Genomic DNA, 17282 nt, shown 5'->3' on the forward strand with positions numbered 1-17282 from the left:
ATATTGTCCTCACAGGGAACAAACACCACAGGTTAAAGCCTATGTTGTGAGCCAGCTGCCCAGCAGCCAGAGAAACATCAATGCAGTGTCCTTGCAAGGCTGGGAAATTAGGCCCTGCCACAGTCTCTCCAGCTTTAATTAACCTCAACTTGGGAACCTGACAACTTATCTAGTCAGAAGTGATTCTCTCTGCCTGCTCTAATGGCAACAGCTCTCCTTTCCTCACATCTGGCTTCTTCCAGTGAAGTTTTGGGTCTACATTTCCCTGTAGTTCAGGAGAGCTGGTACCATGACACATGCAGTGGGTGGAAGCCATGTTCAGAGTACACAAGGTGGTGGGATAAGAAAAATAATGGGATGCATGGAGCTTTTGCTTCACCTCACTTGTCTGAATATAGGGCAGGGGCAGAGCTGCTCATGTGCTAGGACTTCACTGCCTCGCCAGGGCACAGCCCAGCTGCTCTGATTAGCTGAGTGTTGGGCACGGACTGTCCAGTGCTCTGGGCCTGAGATGCCAGATGCTCAGCAGCTTGAATTAGAGCTGAGTGAGTCCCTGCAAACAGTTGATTGATGCAAAAACTCATCCCCATTTTCTCAAAATTTCATTTGGTCTGTGACTAAGCATTTGAAATCTCATCTGCTTTGCTGTGATTAGTCACACAGTCTTGTTTTTGATAGGACGAGCAAGGTTTGTGCTGTGAGCACACAGGGAAAGCAAATGTACAATTCCCTGTTGAGAGCGAATGACCAACTTTCTGCGAGTGGCTGGGTTAGTGACACCAGCTGCTGTGTGAGCAGAGTCCTGCTGAACTGTGTTCAAACCTCAGCTTCACTGGAACTGGTTAAAATCTCGTTCAAACCCTGGCTAGGATTCCTATCTTCATCTAGTGGAGCCCTCAGGCCAGGGCTAAGGCCCAGCACAGCATGTGGGGAGGGGAACTGCCATCACTGTTGCCAGTGCTCTCAAGTCTCCATGGACTTGCACAGATGGATGAATGGGAGTCACACCTGTGGCTTTAAGGGTGTGTGGGGGGGTCTGATGTGTACCTAGCACCTCTCAGTAGCATGCTGCTGGCAGACTGGGATTCCCTGCAGTAACTCAAGCGCCTGTATTCTGTCTGCTTCACTCTGACCTAGAGAGCACACAAATGGGAGAGGCTCTCATCTAAACAGACAGTTACACACCCCGCCTCCTTACAGCGCCAGCCACAACTGAGGGCAAGCCAGCAGCTCTCAGTAAAAGTCCCCACACATCCCAGAATACCCTCAGAGAGCTACCCCCAAGCCTTGCTGGGCCTGGAGCTCCACCACAGCAGTTGCTCTGCAGCTCTCTGCCCCCAAAAGCCTGCTGGGTGGGTGACGCAGCACGGTTGCGGCCAGCAGCGCAGGAAGAGTGTATGAGCCCATGCTGGTGTAGTAAAGTACACGGGTTTATTTAGTTGATAGGATTCTTTACAGAATGCAGAAAACATCTTTAAAATAATCATACAAGGAATAAAAACACAGCAGTGATTGGTGAACACTTTTTTAATACAAGTCTCTCTCACCATTACAGTGTCTAGTGGCATAAACAAACAGCACTGGTGCTAAGGGGAAGGCGGCCGCTGAGAATGCCATTATTATTATTCTGTTCACTGCCCCTTCGCCTCCAGTTTCTATGGTGACAGGTAGGCCCAGGCCTGACGCATGTGCGCCTGCGCATGGCCAGTATGGAGTGGCTGTGGTTGCTAGGGACAACGACACTGTTTGGGAGCCTGTTCTAACTTGCGTGTGTGGGGATAACTTCAGGCCTGCTGGAGAGGCACCCGAAATGCACCGCTGCCAGTTCAGCACTTGCAATCTACTCCCAGCTGCAACGGGCTTCCAGACACAGCTCTAGGTGCAGCACCAAGCCAACAGAGCATCTGAGTGACGAAACTCCCACTCCCTCCACAGCCAAACAGGACAACATGGGCCAGTGCTCTCCTAGGAAGCCTGCTCAGTTCCAGCACTCCTGCAGGGGGGGGAGGGGGAGTTACAATTGGTGTGTGGGGTAAAGCCAGCACCAATAAAATCCTGCCTGAGGTGCACTTTGCAGCCACCCCAACCTCACTCTTCCCACCCCCTTGCAGATGCAGAAGCAGACCCTACCGAGCTAAGGCCCTAATAAGATTAGGCTAGTGTTTGCTTTTGACAGGCAAACTCCCTTGAAGTCAAGAAAAGGGTTGATGGGAAATGCCACTCTAGCAGTTAAGAGGTGTAGGTCATTTTCTCCAGTCACCTACTGCTGTGTAACTTGGCCACGTCAGCACACAAACATACTTTGCAAAACAGTCAATATGGCTTAAAGTGTCTGCTTGGTGTGCAAAGTCAGCCAGAACCTGCCTAGCCAGCCCCAGCCAGGGCAGGGCCACATTATTGCAAAGGGTTTTTCCTCCCTCTAAATGTACCAAAAATAGTTCTCAAACGGTCCAGAAAAATCCATGCTTAAAATGATTTAGTTCAAAGGAAAAAAGCACAGGAGCAGCCTACAGGGCAACGCCAACCTCGCAGGAGAGAAGATGAAAGTTCATTTTAAAAAGGCAAGAAACCTAGACATGGCTCTAATATTTAACAATGACTAAGAGACAGAACTCAAAGTGAGCAACGCAGTCAGTCCCATGGAGCTGATACTAGGAAGCTAAGCTCGTACAAACTGCTGTCAGCGTTACCATTTTTAATGATTTTTTAATAAAACAATCTGAAGCTGTATCAAAAATTTAGTAAAAAATTAGATTTGAGAGTTTTACTCTGAGCCATTTCTGGCACTTCGGAGGTCCCAACCACCAGTGTAATGTGCACGTGAGCGTGAGGGTAGCACAGCACAAGTGGGTTGGGACAGCAAAAGGGGATGGATGAGAAGTTGTGTCAGTACTATGCTCAAGGAGAAGTGAGGAGATAGCAACATACTACATAAAAATATTGCATCTTCGCCAAAATACCTCAAAGTGCGTCAAACCCCAGCGCGCGCTACTTACATGGAGAATTGAGGCAGTATAAAACCTTCTCCCATTCCTGGCAGAGCCCCCCCACACCGCTGGCCTGCACACACCACAGCCATGCAGCCCACCGTGGAGATACTGCTCCTCTGAGCCTGACTGAGCCCCCCTCGGTTATCCAATGGCTGTTTTCCAGTTCTGAGGCACCTCCGAGTTCTGTTCTCCAGCAGCATGGGGACTGGCAGGGCGATCCTGGCAGGCCAGCAATGGCCTATGCAGGGGCAGGGAGTTTCCTGGGCGCTTGGCAATGGGTGCCCACACTCAGGCTGACGACAATTTTACAATACGTGAAAAATAGGATTCCTCTGATAAAAACACTGGCTAGGTCCATCCTCTAACTGGGTTTGAAACACCTCTGGAGCTGATTTTTTAGCAAGGTACTTCCCCTCCCCCTGTCCCCAAAGCTACACAGACAACTTCAGGTAGACAGCAGATTAAATGTAAAACTCAGCCTTGACTTCAGAAAGTCCCTTGAATGTCATTATTTGTAGCTACCTTTCATATTACGTCCCTGTTGCTAGACACACGTGAATAGAAAAACAGTACAGTTAGTGTTAAAGGCAACAGCAGAGCCTCAGAGTGCCACCCCTAGTGCTGCCTGTACGTCCAGCCATCTCTCTCCCTTTTCACCAGTCCGCGGACGCGTTGAGAAGCCTGCCGTTAGAAATACGTTTGAGCCAAGAATTTTCTATGAATAAATAAAATAAAAGCTGTTAGGCAAAAATAAAATCAGTGTTCCAAGTCTCCCCAGCACTCTGGTGAGCGAACATTTCCGGAGAGGGGCTGGCTGCGGTTTGGGATTCTAAGTGGTGTTTCTGGTTGGCAATGGATTGCAGGCCATCAGTCCCTACAGACAACCCTGGCACGGGACTAGAGGCCCCTACTCCGCAAAGAATCTTTTGTTCATTAAGGGGGAACGTATGGAGGTGGAGATCTGTAGGGGTCATGTTCTTCGGGCGGGAGCCTTTAGCCTCCATGGGTGCTGTGAAAGGTGGGGGAGGCTGGTATGGAGGTGCATTAGGGTCTTCATCCCGCAATGGAGTATATTCCCCGATGGTATCCTGGTTCAAGGGGGTGGTCTCTGGCATGTTCTGGTTTGGGGTACTCTGGAGGGGGAAGAGGGGCTTTCTCCTCCTGAAGGATCAGGGGCATGCTGGAGGAAGGGGGAGGCTTGGAGTCATCCAGCTCATCTGCGAATATGATCGGCACTCCCTTTCTTGATGAAGGTGGCCTGATCTTCAATGGTGAGTTGCCCTTTCTCTTCTTGCGATAACAGATCATGGCGATGATGCCAGCGATCAGCAGGATAGCACAACCACCACAGCAGGGATCAACAGTATGCAGGTACAACGTCATCCTCACTGCTCTTCTCGGGGTCTTTACCTGCCAGCAATGTTGGGGTGGCTTCAGAGATAATCCTGCCATCTCTAGCCGCTGGAATAAATTGAATGTGCCTGCAGCTTCCGGAGCCAACCACAGAAATATTTATGGGCCTGAACTCTGGCTCTAAGGCATTGGAGAAGGCTGGGCTAGGACCACCCGAGTCATCAGAGATTCTTTTGCTTAAGACTCTGATCTGTTCTTTCGGGCATGGGTCCAGAGGCAGAGTGTTGTTTGTCCACTCCACTACAGTGGAGCCCTTGGTGATGTTTTGTAAGGTAATTGTGCTGCTGTTCCGGTCACCAAATGCAAAAGCCAGCTTCTTTACCAACTGAATCTTTTTACTGATGTCATTGGCCACTGCATTGTGGTCTCCATGGAATCTGGCTTGAATTTAACTGGAGACTTATCCCCATGTGGCCGTTTGTGAACATGTATTTCAAAAGCATCCACGGCAGAGAGGCCACCTTTGTCCGGGCGTACATGAAATACTCATGCTTCCCTATGTGGCTGTGATCAGGCATTCCATACATTAGTTGACTAGTGCTATTGAACTGGACCCAGGAGTTTCTTCTCCACCATTTTCTGCTCTTTCAGCTTTAGAGTTAATTGCAGTTTATCGGTGGTGGTGTCTTCTTTGTCATAGAATGTATCAGAAGGTATTTTAACCTCAAAGTAAGTGCCTTCCCATGCATCTACCCTGTCAATGTGGTTTGTCAGCCTTGGTGGCTCATTTGGCTCCCACACATGGGAAGGACCACTAATAGTAGTGCGTATGCGGGTTGGTGGAGAGGGGGTTTCCAACTTAGTGATTGGTGATCTGGTCGTGCAGGGGGCTTGGTAGGTCGAGGAGTTTTGGGTCTTCTGGTAGGCCTTCGAGTTGTAGCTGTAGAGGTAATCTGGTTGTTGATGGTGTGCCTAGTTTCAGAGTGGTCACTCTTGGTTTCTTAGTAGTGGTTGTGGGTGGTGTAACCACAGCAGTAGGCTCTACATATCCAGTCATTGTTGGACGAATTTGCCCAGGGATAGTACTGATGGCTTCTACTACTCTGGTTGGTTGAATTGGTCCTAGAGTTGGTGTCTGAACAATGGCTCCTCTTGTTCTAATAGTAACTGTAGGTTTCCTAGGTAATGGTATGGGCTCTCTTACTGGAGGAGCTGTTGTTTCTGTGGGCGGTGTAATGGCTGGGGATGTGGGGGTGGGAACAATTCTGGTTGGTGGTTCCTGGATAGCAGTTGTAGGTGGCCCAATGGCAGTGACAGGTGTAGGGGTGGCATTGATCTGCCGCCTTATCCTCTTAGGAAGATGAGGTTTCTTGTTAGCAATATGCCAGCCAACAACAGGGTAGCCAAGATGGGCAGACATGGCACCTTCTTTAGCAGGAGCTTCAACATTGCTGATGTTGGGAACACTATTTGGCTCAAAGAACATCCCAATTTCCATGAGAGTAAGGCCCATTTTCCACCACCTTCTTTGCATTTCCTGGCCCAGCCATGAAGGCTGACATGTCAAAGAGTCTATTATTACAAACAGGAACCAACTTCATGTTATGAAGGTCCACCTCTGAAAAACGTTTCATTCGGTTTAAAAGTTCAATCCTTTGCTTTGGTGTCATTTTTGTTAAGTCAGCATCCAAAATTACAGTCAGGATTGTGACTGGTTCCTCTGTGCCACACATGAATGGTGCTGCCTCATTCTGGTCTTGGGAAGCCACTTGTACTGACTGAGGTTCATTGTGGTCTTCAGGGTGAACCTCAATGGAAAAGACATTGGTGGTCTGGGGCACATAACTTCCATTGGGCTCCAGCTGTCCTGCATTCACTGAGATGTAATGCACACCCTTGTCAGTATCCAGGGGCAGACCTTCCAAGGTGCTACTCTTCGGTTCCCAATGCAGCCAAGAAGGCAAGGAGTCTCTCCCCACTTCAGATATCTACGGAAGACAAGGAGAGGTATGGTAAGGTACTGTTGCCTTCTAGAAATTAGTAAAGAGACCAGTCTGATCAGAATTAATGTTGACATTACAGGCTTTCAACAACTGATCTTGCAAGCACAACAGGTGGTAAAAGATAAATTCTAGCCAGAAATACCAAAATTGATTTTTATTGCATGCATCTGCTCCCAAAACATGAGTGGCCTGAACAGAGGAGCAAAGCAAGTGGGTATTTAAAAATACTTTGTCAAAGGGCTCGTCTCCATGATGTAAGCTCCCAAAGACCAGTAGATACCACTATATGGGATAAGTATGATATTCTCTGCTAAGGCACAAGTGCAATTCCAGGGTGTAGTTACACAGAAAGACATCCAGAGCTGGCCCGTGACAATCAACTCGGGCTCATGGGGCTTGGGCTATTCCCTTGCTGTGTAAACTTCTGGGCACAGGCTGGAGCCTGATCATAGAATATTAGGGTTAGAAGAGACCTCAGTCCAATCCCCTGCTCAAAGCAGGACTAACACCAACTAAATCATCCCAGCCAGGGCTTTGTCAAGCTGGGCTTTAAAAAGCTCTAAGGACAGAGATTCCACCACCTCCCTACGTAATCCATGCCAGTGCTTCACCAGCCTCCCAGTGAAATAGTTTTTCCCTAATATCCAACATAGACCTCTCCCACTGCAACTTGAGACCATTGCTTCTTGTTCTGTCATCTGCCACCACTGAGAACAGCCTAGCTCCATCCTCTTTGGAACCCCCCCTTCAGGTAGCTGAAGCCTGCTATCAAATCACACCTCACTCTTCTCTTCTGCAGACTAAATAACCCATTCCCTCAGGCTCTCCTCGTAAGTCATGTGCCCCAGCCCCCTAATCATTTTCATTGCCTTCTGCTGAACTCTCTCCAATTTCTCCACATCCTTTCTGTAGCGGGGGAATCAAACTGGATGCCCAGGTATGGCCTCACCAGTGGCGAATAGAGGGGAATAATCACTTCCCTCGATCTGCTGGCAATGCTCCTATTAATACAGACCAATATGCCGTTGGCCTTCTTGGCAACGAGGGTACACTGTTGACTCATATCCAGCTTCTCGTCCACTATAATCCCCAGGTCCTTTTCTGCAGAACTGCTGCTTAGCCAGTCGGTCCCCAGCCCATAGCGGTGCATGGGAGTCTTTCTTCCTAAGTGCAGGACTCGGCACTTCTCCTTGTTAAACCTCATCAGATTTCTTTTGGCCCAGTCCTCTAATTTGTCTAGGTCCCTCTCTGTATCCTATCCTTACCCTCCAGTGTATCTACCTCTCCTCCCAGTTTAGTGTCATCTCCGAACTTGCTGATGGTGAAATTAATCCCATCATCCAGATCATTAATAAAGATGTTCAACAAAATCTCTGGGACCCTTCCACCTTGCAGAGCCCCGGAGCCTGGAAGTCTACACAGCAATGACACAACCCTGCAGCCCAAGACCAGCAAGCCTGAGTTGGCTGGCAAAGGTCAGCCAAAAGTGTCTAGTTGCTGTGTAGGCATACCCTAAGTCATAAGAACTATGAAGCTGAAATATTTTATTATCCCAGCACTATCTGAGCTACATATACCTACTAGAGCCACAAATTCAGATACCAGCATTTAAGATAAAGATCTTCCTCACAATAGTACTGATTAAGCTAGTAAGTTTTTCTGGCTTTGTCACAATTCATCTTCTTTCTGAAGTCTTCTACAAACCTAAGATGCCCAGAAGGAAATGATGGCATATCCACTTAGCTCAGGCTCTCATCTGAGGCTCATAAGGATCTCCTGTCACTGGGGCGATTAACATGCTAGTTGGCCTTTTCACATTTAGCTCTTGATAACAGCAGAAATGAATCATTAAAGCCATGCTGCTATTTCCAGTGAAAGGGTTCTGCCCTTGGCTTTCCATCCTCCCGAGAGGACCAGAGGCCTGATTCTCCACTGCCTCCCCATACTCCTTGTGTGGCCATTTACACTAGGACAAAGTAAGGGCCACCAGATCAGCATGGCAGCACTTACCTCTGAGGTGCAGAGGCACATGGCAGTGGAGAATGAAACCGGGTGGAATGACTGATCACTGTTAACCTGTACTTGACAATCACTAGCTTGTACAAAAGGTTCAAATCATTTGATAGGAGTCAGTCCTATTCAAAATGAGACCACTGTTCAGGAGTTTGACTTTCCTAGAACAGAAAAAAGGTGTGCTCCAGCCTGGCCCCTTGCACCAAGAATTTGGAATATTTCATTTGTTGCTTTCCTTTAAATTAATATTGGACGTTATTTTGTTATTTGTTGACTGACTTGGGGCCATGGTTAGTGGATCACTAACCTGAGTCTTTCCTTGAAATCCCGTTGTCTAATTTAGGAGTGGAAAGTTAATGTAAGTGAAGATGGAACTGCCATGCGCTGAGAAGGAAGATCAAGTTAAAGGTAAGTGCACCTAATCCCTCCAGCTCTTTTCCAATGTACTTTCAATGTGATTCATACCAGTCTTCCACCCCCATTCTCCCAGCACACACTTGCCCTGCAGCTCTCAGATAACCCTGACCATACACGCATCTCTATGTGGGGCACAGGCGGGGAGGAGACTAAATAAAGCTATTTCCCCCAACCTCTCTCCTAGCCATTTTGGTTCATTTAGTGAGAAGTTCTGAGTTCATTCTGAAATGTCAGCCAGCAGACAGCATGCCTCAATTTGCCAATCATTCTGGTTACAGGGACTTGCTTTCACTGCAAGCTGTTTGTCATCAGCACAGCTGACAGTCCTGGAGAGATGCCAAGGTGCTTTCCCCTCCCCCCACATATAAGAAAAACATGTGAACATGTGCAAAGCCACAGTATCTACTTCTGTGCCCATTCCTGCCTGCTCCGAAGCCCAGGTACTGGATTCCCACTACAGGACACCAACTGCACCTGCCAGGTGGCAGCTGTATGCTTCCAGTGCCCACTTAAGTTGTGGCAGCTCATGTTCTGTGTGTTATGTCCACTTCCCTACATTCACAACAAAGAGCAGGTCTGACATACTGTGACAACACTGTTTTACAAAGCCACTGCCACCACAGCAGGGCTTCCCAGTTTCTGACTATATAGCAAGCCCTGGAGTTCTGCAGCAAAGTGGCAGTTTGCAGTGACTTAGATAAGGAAGTGGCTACTTTGGTGCCATTTCCCTCTCATTTATTTCGATATTAAGTGGATTAAATCCCATAGTTACACTGCAAGCTCTCTGGGCAGTTGAGCACACCATCCCTTCCTATGCTGGTACATAGCCTTGCACGCAATGCTGGCTTTACACTGGCAGTTGTGAAGGAGTCATTCACTTCTGGAAGGACAAGAATGTAGCTTTGAAGATGCCAACACAGATGCTGAAACATGACTCTGCAGTAAGTGGTGGATTCTATTGTTGAAGAACTGAGAACCACATGGGGCCCCCAGCTACAATTCATAGTGGATCCCCTTCCCAAGCAGCACTTAAACACCTCAGCAAAGCTAAAGGTTTGCCCTGTGAAGGGGCCTACACTAGAGCTCAATGAGAACTGGGAGGCAGCAGAGTGATACAAGAATAACTCACAGCTCCCACTGCTCTAGCCTGCAATTTCTAATGCTACAAGCAGCTTCCTCTTGCCACTGCAAGGTGTCCCCATGCACAGGGAGATACTCAGGTTCCCTCAAGCCTGCTGGGTTTGCTGCAGCCTAATGCAGTGCTGTGATTAAGCTCTTTCCAAGAAGGCCATTTTCATATCTCTGCAATTCTGTAGAGCTCAAACAAACATATTTCATAATCTGCCAGACCATTAAGCTGGACAAGGTGGCCTTGACATGGAACCAGACTGTAGGAACGCACATGAGATTTGAGAGCAGTTGAAAAGAGAGGGTTGGAATGCTGGAGCTGCCTACCCAGCACAGGGTCTCTGCTTTAGGATAGCTGAATGAAAAAGCACCAAGATCAGTCATTACTCACTGACTATATTAGGTGCTGCAATCATGGCTTCTGCCTTCTCCAACCTTCTCAGCTCCTCCCCCTCTCATCTGCAGTGGGATTTAGGGTCAGGGCAGACAGAGTTGGCCTAGTCACCAGACCAGAAGGAAGACTTTGTGGCTAAAGCACTGGACTGGAACTCAGGAGGTGTGTTCAATTCAGGGCTTGACCAGACTCACTGTGTGACCTTTGACCACTCTGGGCCTCAGCTCTCCATCTGTATGACAAGGAGAATACCTAGTACCTTACCAGGCCGGTGAGTGACAATTCCCTTTGTGTTTGACAAGAGCAGACATGACATGTACCACAGAAAAATCCTAGAGACTGCAGCAAGCAAAGACTGTAGATGATTAGCAGCTAGACTAACAGAAATCCTTTCCCATTTGCAATTCAAACCAATGGGTCTGACCAGCCACTCTTGCTACCTCTGAGTTTTCGCAGCTCTTTACTCTGCTGCTCAACTAACAGTGAAATTATGCACATTGCTGTGTACCCTACTGTGAGCAGAGAAAGCGCAGTACCCCAGTGACAGTGCTGGGCCTGCTCTAACAGGCCTCGTCTCCTGCTGACCTACATTTTCTACCTAGTTTTAGAATGTGGATACATGTTCTGGTGGCTAGCTGCAAAGTGCCGTCCCCTGAGAGCAGATCTGACATATGAAGTCAAGTCTTCAAATACAAAGCTGAGTCTTAACATAACATTTTATTTGCATGTATTATTTTCCACAGAATTTACCTAGCCAAGATGGGCAGGGATGCCCATGAGAGTCTAGTGGAGGGCAATGAAAATGATTAGGAGGCTGGGGTGCATGACTTACAAGAGAGGCTGAGGGAACTGGACTTACTTAGCCTGCAGAGGGAAGAGTGAGGGGGATTTGACAGCAGCCTTCAACTTCCTGAAGGGGAGTTCCGTGCAGCTTAGTGGGAACTTAGTTCCCAAGCCTGTTCATGCAGACCAACAGGACAGGACTTAAAACCATATAGTGGTCATGCATTGAGAATGCAGAGATACCAGGGTGGGGAGAACAGGCACATCACAACCCTGAGAAGCCTCTCAGGGCTTTCAGTGAGGATGACAAGCAAGCTAGGAAGGCAGAGGCCATCTCACAAACAGGCTTCCTAGTCAAAGGGACAGAGAAGACATTGCTTCTCCATCATAACCACAGCCTGTACCCTGTCTCAATTAATGGGCTGAGCCACAGTTTGGGAGATGGGCTGGAGATAGTATGCTCTACTTTAATGCTCTACTTGCATTAAATCGTTTCAGCAGCCATTAAGTTCCCACTGCTAGAACCTTTTCAAACAATGGATACATTTCCTCACGTAGGTGCAGATTAGATTGCCCCAGGCAAGGTTAGACACCATAGTGATGCTATTGCTCTGTCACCACTAGAGCTCTTCTTATAGACTCAGACTTTAAGGTCAGAAGGGCACATCGCAACCTAGTCTGACCTCCTGCCCACTGCAGGTCACAGATCTCACCCACCCACTCTTGTAATAGACCCCTAACCTCTGGCTGCCTTGAAAAGCAGGTACACAAGCACCCTTGTGCAAGGTGATACCAGCTGACCCAATATAAGGAAGTACACCCGTCTCTGGTCCTTCTCCCTAACCACAGTCGTTCTGAGGCAGACAGGAAGAAGGATGGAGAGCTGGAGTGCAGAGAGTAACTTTACAAGAATAGTTCATAGAGTCACAGAGTTGAAGACCAGAAGGGACCACTGGCTCATCGACTGACTTCCTGTGGGATGTCACCAACTACCCCTAACTGAGCCTGTAACTGTAGGCTAGAGCATCTCTGCCAGACAGGCATACAGTCTGGATTTGAAGTAATCAAGAGATTTAGAATCCATCATCACTTCCCCTGGTAGTTTGTTCCAACGGTCAATCACCCTCTCTATTAAAGTGTAACCAGTGCTGTCTGAGAGCCTTTGTAGATCAGAAGGGACATGGTAATCATCTAATCTAATGTCTAGAATAACAGGCCAAAGAACTGCCCTGAATTGAACTAGAGCCGATCTTTCAGAAAAAACATCCACTCTTGATGTAACAATGGCCAGTGATGGAGAATCCACCACATCCCTTGGTAAATTGTTCCAGTGCTTTATTATCCTCACCGTAAAAAAAGTGCCCCATTTGCAGTCTAAGTTTGTCCAGCTTCAAATTCCAGCCACTGGAATTTGTTATACCTTTGTCTGCTAGATTGGAGAACCCTCTCCAATGTATCAACATCCTTCTTGAACTGTAGACACCAGAACTGTAGACACCCAGGATTCCAGCAGTAGTCTCAGCATTTTCCTGTTTATGGATCTAATGACCGCATTAGCCCTTTTGGCCACAGCATTGTACTGGGAGCTCCTGTTCAGTTGATTATCCACAATGTCTCCCATGTCTTTTTCAGAGGACTATCTTCCCACGATATAGTCCTCCATCCTGTAAGTGTCTTACATTCTTTGTTCCTAGGTGTATACATTTAACCGTATTAAACTGCATACTGATGGCTTGTGTCCAGTTTAGCAAGTTATCCAGATTGCTCTGTATCAGTGACCTGTCCTCTTCATTATCATCTGCAAATTTCATCAGTGATGATTTTGTTTTCTTCAAGATCATTGATAAAACTATTAATTAGCATAAAGCTAAGAACAGATCCCAATCTCTTCAAAGTCCTCACAGCTCAGAGAGTATGAAGGGGGTGGTGGTACTTTTCTTCTGTTAATGCCCTTCTTGTGGGGACATGTGCTTCCTCCTTCTACCCAGACAGACCTCTAAGTGGGTTTGCAGTGCCAAGACAAACCTGGCATCACAGAACAGGTTTGAAGTCTGTGTGAAGGACAATGGCGCCAGGTGAGGTAAGAAGTGCTAAGGTGGGTGCTCCCTGCATCCCCACCAAGGTTACTGAAGCCTCAATAGTCAGTGCTGAGTGAAGAATTCACTCCCAGTATAGGGCAGAGGAGAGTCTGGTCTCCAGGCTGTAATAGAGGATGGCACTAAAGCCAGAGCGGCGCAGTGCATCTTGGTCCTCTGATGCAGGCCTTATGACATGGAGGCTGGTCTTGGTACCATTGACAGACCCAGTATCAGACTGATGAGCCTGGTATCTCAAAGGTTACCAAGTGGGTCTGGCCCCGGCACAGAAGGCACTGAATGTAAGCATCTGTCTTTATGACTGCTGGCAGGAAGTGCAGTTCCTGAAACCTTACAGGCTCCCGACCAGCTCTGTCTCACTAAGTGGCCCAAGGGAAGGGCTATCTATACTAAGCTATCCTGTAGTACTCTGAACTAACCATTTACAAGAAAATCTTAAGCAAGACTAAGAAAAGGTCTAGTATGAGGATATGATGGTGAGTTCTGTTCACAATCTATGAGGGCGTAGAAAGAAGTATGGTTGGGGGTCCCCTTCCTGACACAGAATAGGACAATGTCACTCACATCATAAGAAATCTTATGCACTCTGCCCCAAATGGACCTGGCTCTTCTCGGCAGTTCTACAGCTCCAGGCTGGGGCACCATATCCCACAAATGAAACATGCCCAGAGACCCCCTGGAAAATGAACAAGCTTTCATACAAAAATTCATCCTCTCCCCTCAGATCTACAGATGGCCAAAAGATTTCACCAGTTCTCAGAAGTACACTTCACCTCAGTGTCATAATATAATTCCCAATTCTGAACCTTAGCGTCCAAAATATGGGTACTAGCATGAATTCCCCTAAGCTTAATTACCAGCTTAGATCCTGTAGTGCTGCCATCAATCAGGACTTAGAGTAGAGTGCCTGATAAACTCTGGTCTCCCCCAAAACCTTCCCTGGGGATCCCAAGACCCAAATTCCTTGAGTCTCACACAACAAAGGGGAATAAACCATTTCCCTTCCCTCTCCTTTCTTCCTCCCAGCTCCTTTCCGCCCTGGCTACACTAGGAGATCACCGTGATTCAAACTCCTTGAATTACCACACAGAGAGGAATGATACCTTCCCCCCTCCTCTTTTCCCTCCACCCAGAGGCAATCCAGATTCAAACTCCATGGATCTAAAACAAAGAGGAAATTCACTTTCCCCTTCTCCCCCCTGCTCTCTTTCCTTTCTCCCCACCAATTCCCTGGTGTACACAGACTCAGTTTCTTTGAGCCTTAACTAGGAGAAAAAAATCAGACAGGTCTTAAAGCAAAGCTTTTAATAAAAAGAAAGAAAAAAGGTAAAAGTTTATCTCTGGAATTTAGATGGTAAAAAGTTACAGGGTCTGTCAGCTTATAGAAACTAGAAAGAAGCCTCCCCTCCCAACAAAATACAATTTAAAATACTTCCAGCAAACTACACATTTGCAAATAAAGGAAAACAAATAAAAAGACTATACCGCCTTTCTACCTTTGTACTCACAAAATTGGAATAAAGATTAGAGAGCCTGTAGGTACGTGTGGTCACTCTCAGAGCCCAGAGACAACAAAGCAAAACCCAAAAGACACAAACAAAGGCTTCCCTCCACCAAGATTTGAAAGTATCTTGTCTCCTGATTGGTCCCCTGGTCAGGTGTTTGGTTCCCTGTTTGTTAACCCTTTACAGGTAAAAGAGACATTAACCCTTAACTATCTGTTTATGACACTCAGTCATACAGGCCTTCATCAAACTTTAGGGCTTGACTACCTCTACCCCAGGCTTTCTAGCAGCTCCAGCTAGTGCAGAAGAGTTACTTTTCTTGTGAGTAGGAAGAGCTGGGAGCATCTTCAGATCTGTGCTAGCCATGACAACCCTGAAAGGGCCTCCTTGCTCACTCCACAAACTGAAGTCACGGCCCCATGAAGAAAACCTGCTGGTAAGAAAGCTGAGTTCTCAGAAGCCAAAGGGCTCAAAGAAGACCATCCACCAGTTCTAAGGACCAAATTACTAGCACTGGAACTAGAAGCTTTTTAAGTGAGGGAAGGGACTTCAAATGCAGCAAGTCCCTCATTAACCAAACAATTAAGGCAGCCTAAAGCAACTGCCTTACCTTCACACATTCATGGCAAGATGAAATAGCAGCCACATGCCTGCTATTCAACAACTCACCACCCATGGAAGGGAATCACCCTTTTACAGATGTCAGTGGGACACTTCATTGTGTCCACACCTCTCTTCGGTGTGCAGGGAGCATTGGGTTTTGTTTTTTTGTTTTTTTAAATACAAACTTCCTGTCAGACAGCTCTGCTTCACAATTGAATAGGCAAAATTCTGAAATAGATGTGCCCCAGTGAACGCTATTCTCACCCACTCCCACTAGGACACCTTCATTTTCCAGCTGTGCTCATGTTTCCTGCAAGGGAACTATTCAGAGTACAAAGATTCCCTCTGCCAGGACGGCTGTTTCACAGGGAGGTCACTACGACACACTGAGTGTCCCCAAAAAGACTCCCTTCAGTAGCTCACACTGCCAACTTGAAAAGGGTTTGTTCAGTCGCATTGTTCTGACTGGAACAAGCTGCATGCCTGCGTGAAGTTCAAATCCCTGCCCACACCCTGATTCTTCTCATTCACATAGAAACAGCACAGGAAAAGCCCTGAACAGCTTTCAGAAAGGGAAGTTTGTCTCTCCTCTACTCATGGCCTTTTAATAAGCCAAAGGCCCGAGGTGAGCAGAACTACTCCACAATGCTTGTGCCAAATTCTGTGATCTCACAGCTAACCCCCAGTTACTACAAGCTCAGCAGATATGCAGCAGGCTGATGTGTGAGCTGGCAGTAGGGTTAGCTAAGCCTAAACCAGTGACCTTCAGCCAGCCTGTGTACTAGGACGTTCTACTCCTCACTGGCCACCCTCTCATCCTCCCAAACACTGGAGGAAGGAATCCATAACAGCAGTGCTGAGACAAAACAAGGAACTTCCAGGCCTGCCCAAGAAGCTGGTTATAATTAGACTGAGTCACACTTTCCAGCCCTTCAAATCCAGAGCTCGTTACTGAGAGTTCACTGAAAATGCCCAATTCCCTCACCCTGGCTCACTACAGAAAAACAGACAATGAACCACTATCAACAAATCTTATCTTAGGGATCGCAGCATTAGAGTAAGGCAGATCCCTTCCCAAGAGCTCCTATGACCGGCTCCAACCAGAGACTGCTGTTGAGCCCAAGATATACAGGAGTAAACAGCCATAGGTGCTCTTAAAGCTACTGCAGCACTGCTCTTTACATCTGAGTCAGGGAGAATTATTCCGCTGGTCCCAGGTGTCCCTAACTCTAAAGCCACCATTACTTAGCACAACACCTGCCCAGTGCTCCAACTGGCAATGCTTTTTGTCCTGTACCAAACCTCCTCCAAGAAATGCTGGCTCATGGGTCACATTCAGTTAGCAATCCCTGCACTAGGCTCCTTAGAGGGAAAACAGAATGATTCCAGACTTTTCTTTCAAGGAATTCAGCAGAACTCGCACCCACCAAGTCTAAATGCTTCAGAAGTCTGCCTCTCTCAGTGAAACTGTTATATTACCAGGGACAGGCAAGGGACCTGTGCACACACCACACTTACAGCAGATAATAAATCTAGTATGGTTTCTGCAAATCAGTCCCTATAGATCCTACTTAAGAGAATGAACTCTCTAATATCTGATAAGAACAAACCCGTTACATATAAGTCCTTTCACCAGATGGCAAAGGGAGTGCTCACTGGGCTTGTCAAAAGCAGCCTCCTGTTTAAGGAGCAAAGCTGCTTTGCACACATTTATATCCAAATGCTCCAACAGCCATGAAAACACCATTTAACAGAATCAAGTAAATTAACCCAGGAAATTAAAGGAGACATTGTCATCCTGAGTGACTCACTGGCACGAAGCTGTGAGTGGCTGTCTCAGGGTATGTCTACAATACGGGATTATTCCGATTTTACATAAACCGGTTTTGTAAAAAACAGATTGTATAAAGTCGAGTGCACGCGGCCACACTAAGCACATTAATTCGGCGGTGTGCGTCCATGTACTGAGGCTAGCATCGATTTCCAGAGCATTGCAC

At 47.2% G+C, this 17282-nt stretch overlaps 1 protein-coding gene across 1 annotated transcript in view; it reads right to left on the reverse strand.

Annotated features, from left to right (window-relative positions):
* Positions 1-1511: 1511 nt before the first annotated feature.
* Positions 1512-17282, reverse strand: part of DAG1 (dystroglycan 1) — a 126618-nt gene continuing 110847 nt past the window's right edge. Inside the window, 11 exon segments of the mRNA XM_030569879.1 lie at positions 1512-3961; positions 3964-4117; positions 4119-4364; positions 4366-4784; positions 4787-4873; positions 4876-4963; positions 4965-5234; positions 5237-5293; positions 5296-5816; positions 5819-5851; positions 5854-6331. Of these exon segments, the coding sequence (XP_030425739.1) occupies positions 3924-3961; positions 3964-4117; positions 4119-4364; positions 4366-4784; positions 4787-4873; positions 4876-4963; positions 4965-5234; positions 5237-5293; positions 5296-5816; positions 5819-5851; positions 5854-6331 (2391 nt within the window). The 3' untranslated portion in view covers positions 1512-3923.

This window comes from Gopherus evgoodei, chromosome 7, assembly GCF_007399415.2.
Source record: "Gopherus evgoodei ecotype Sinaloan lineage chromosome 7, rGopEvg1_v1.p, whole genome shotgun sequence".
NCBI classification, from domain to species: Eukaryota; Metazoa; Chordata; order Testudines; family Testudinidae; genus Gopherus; species Gopherus evgoodei.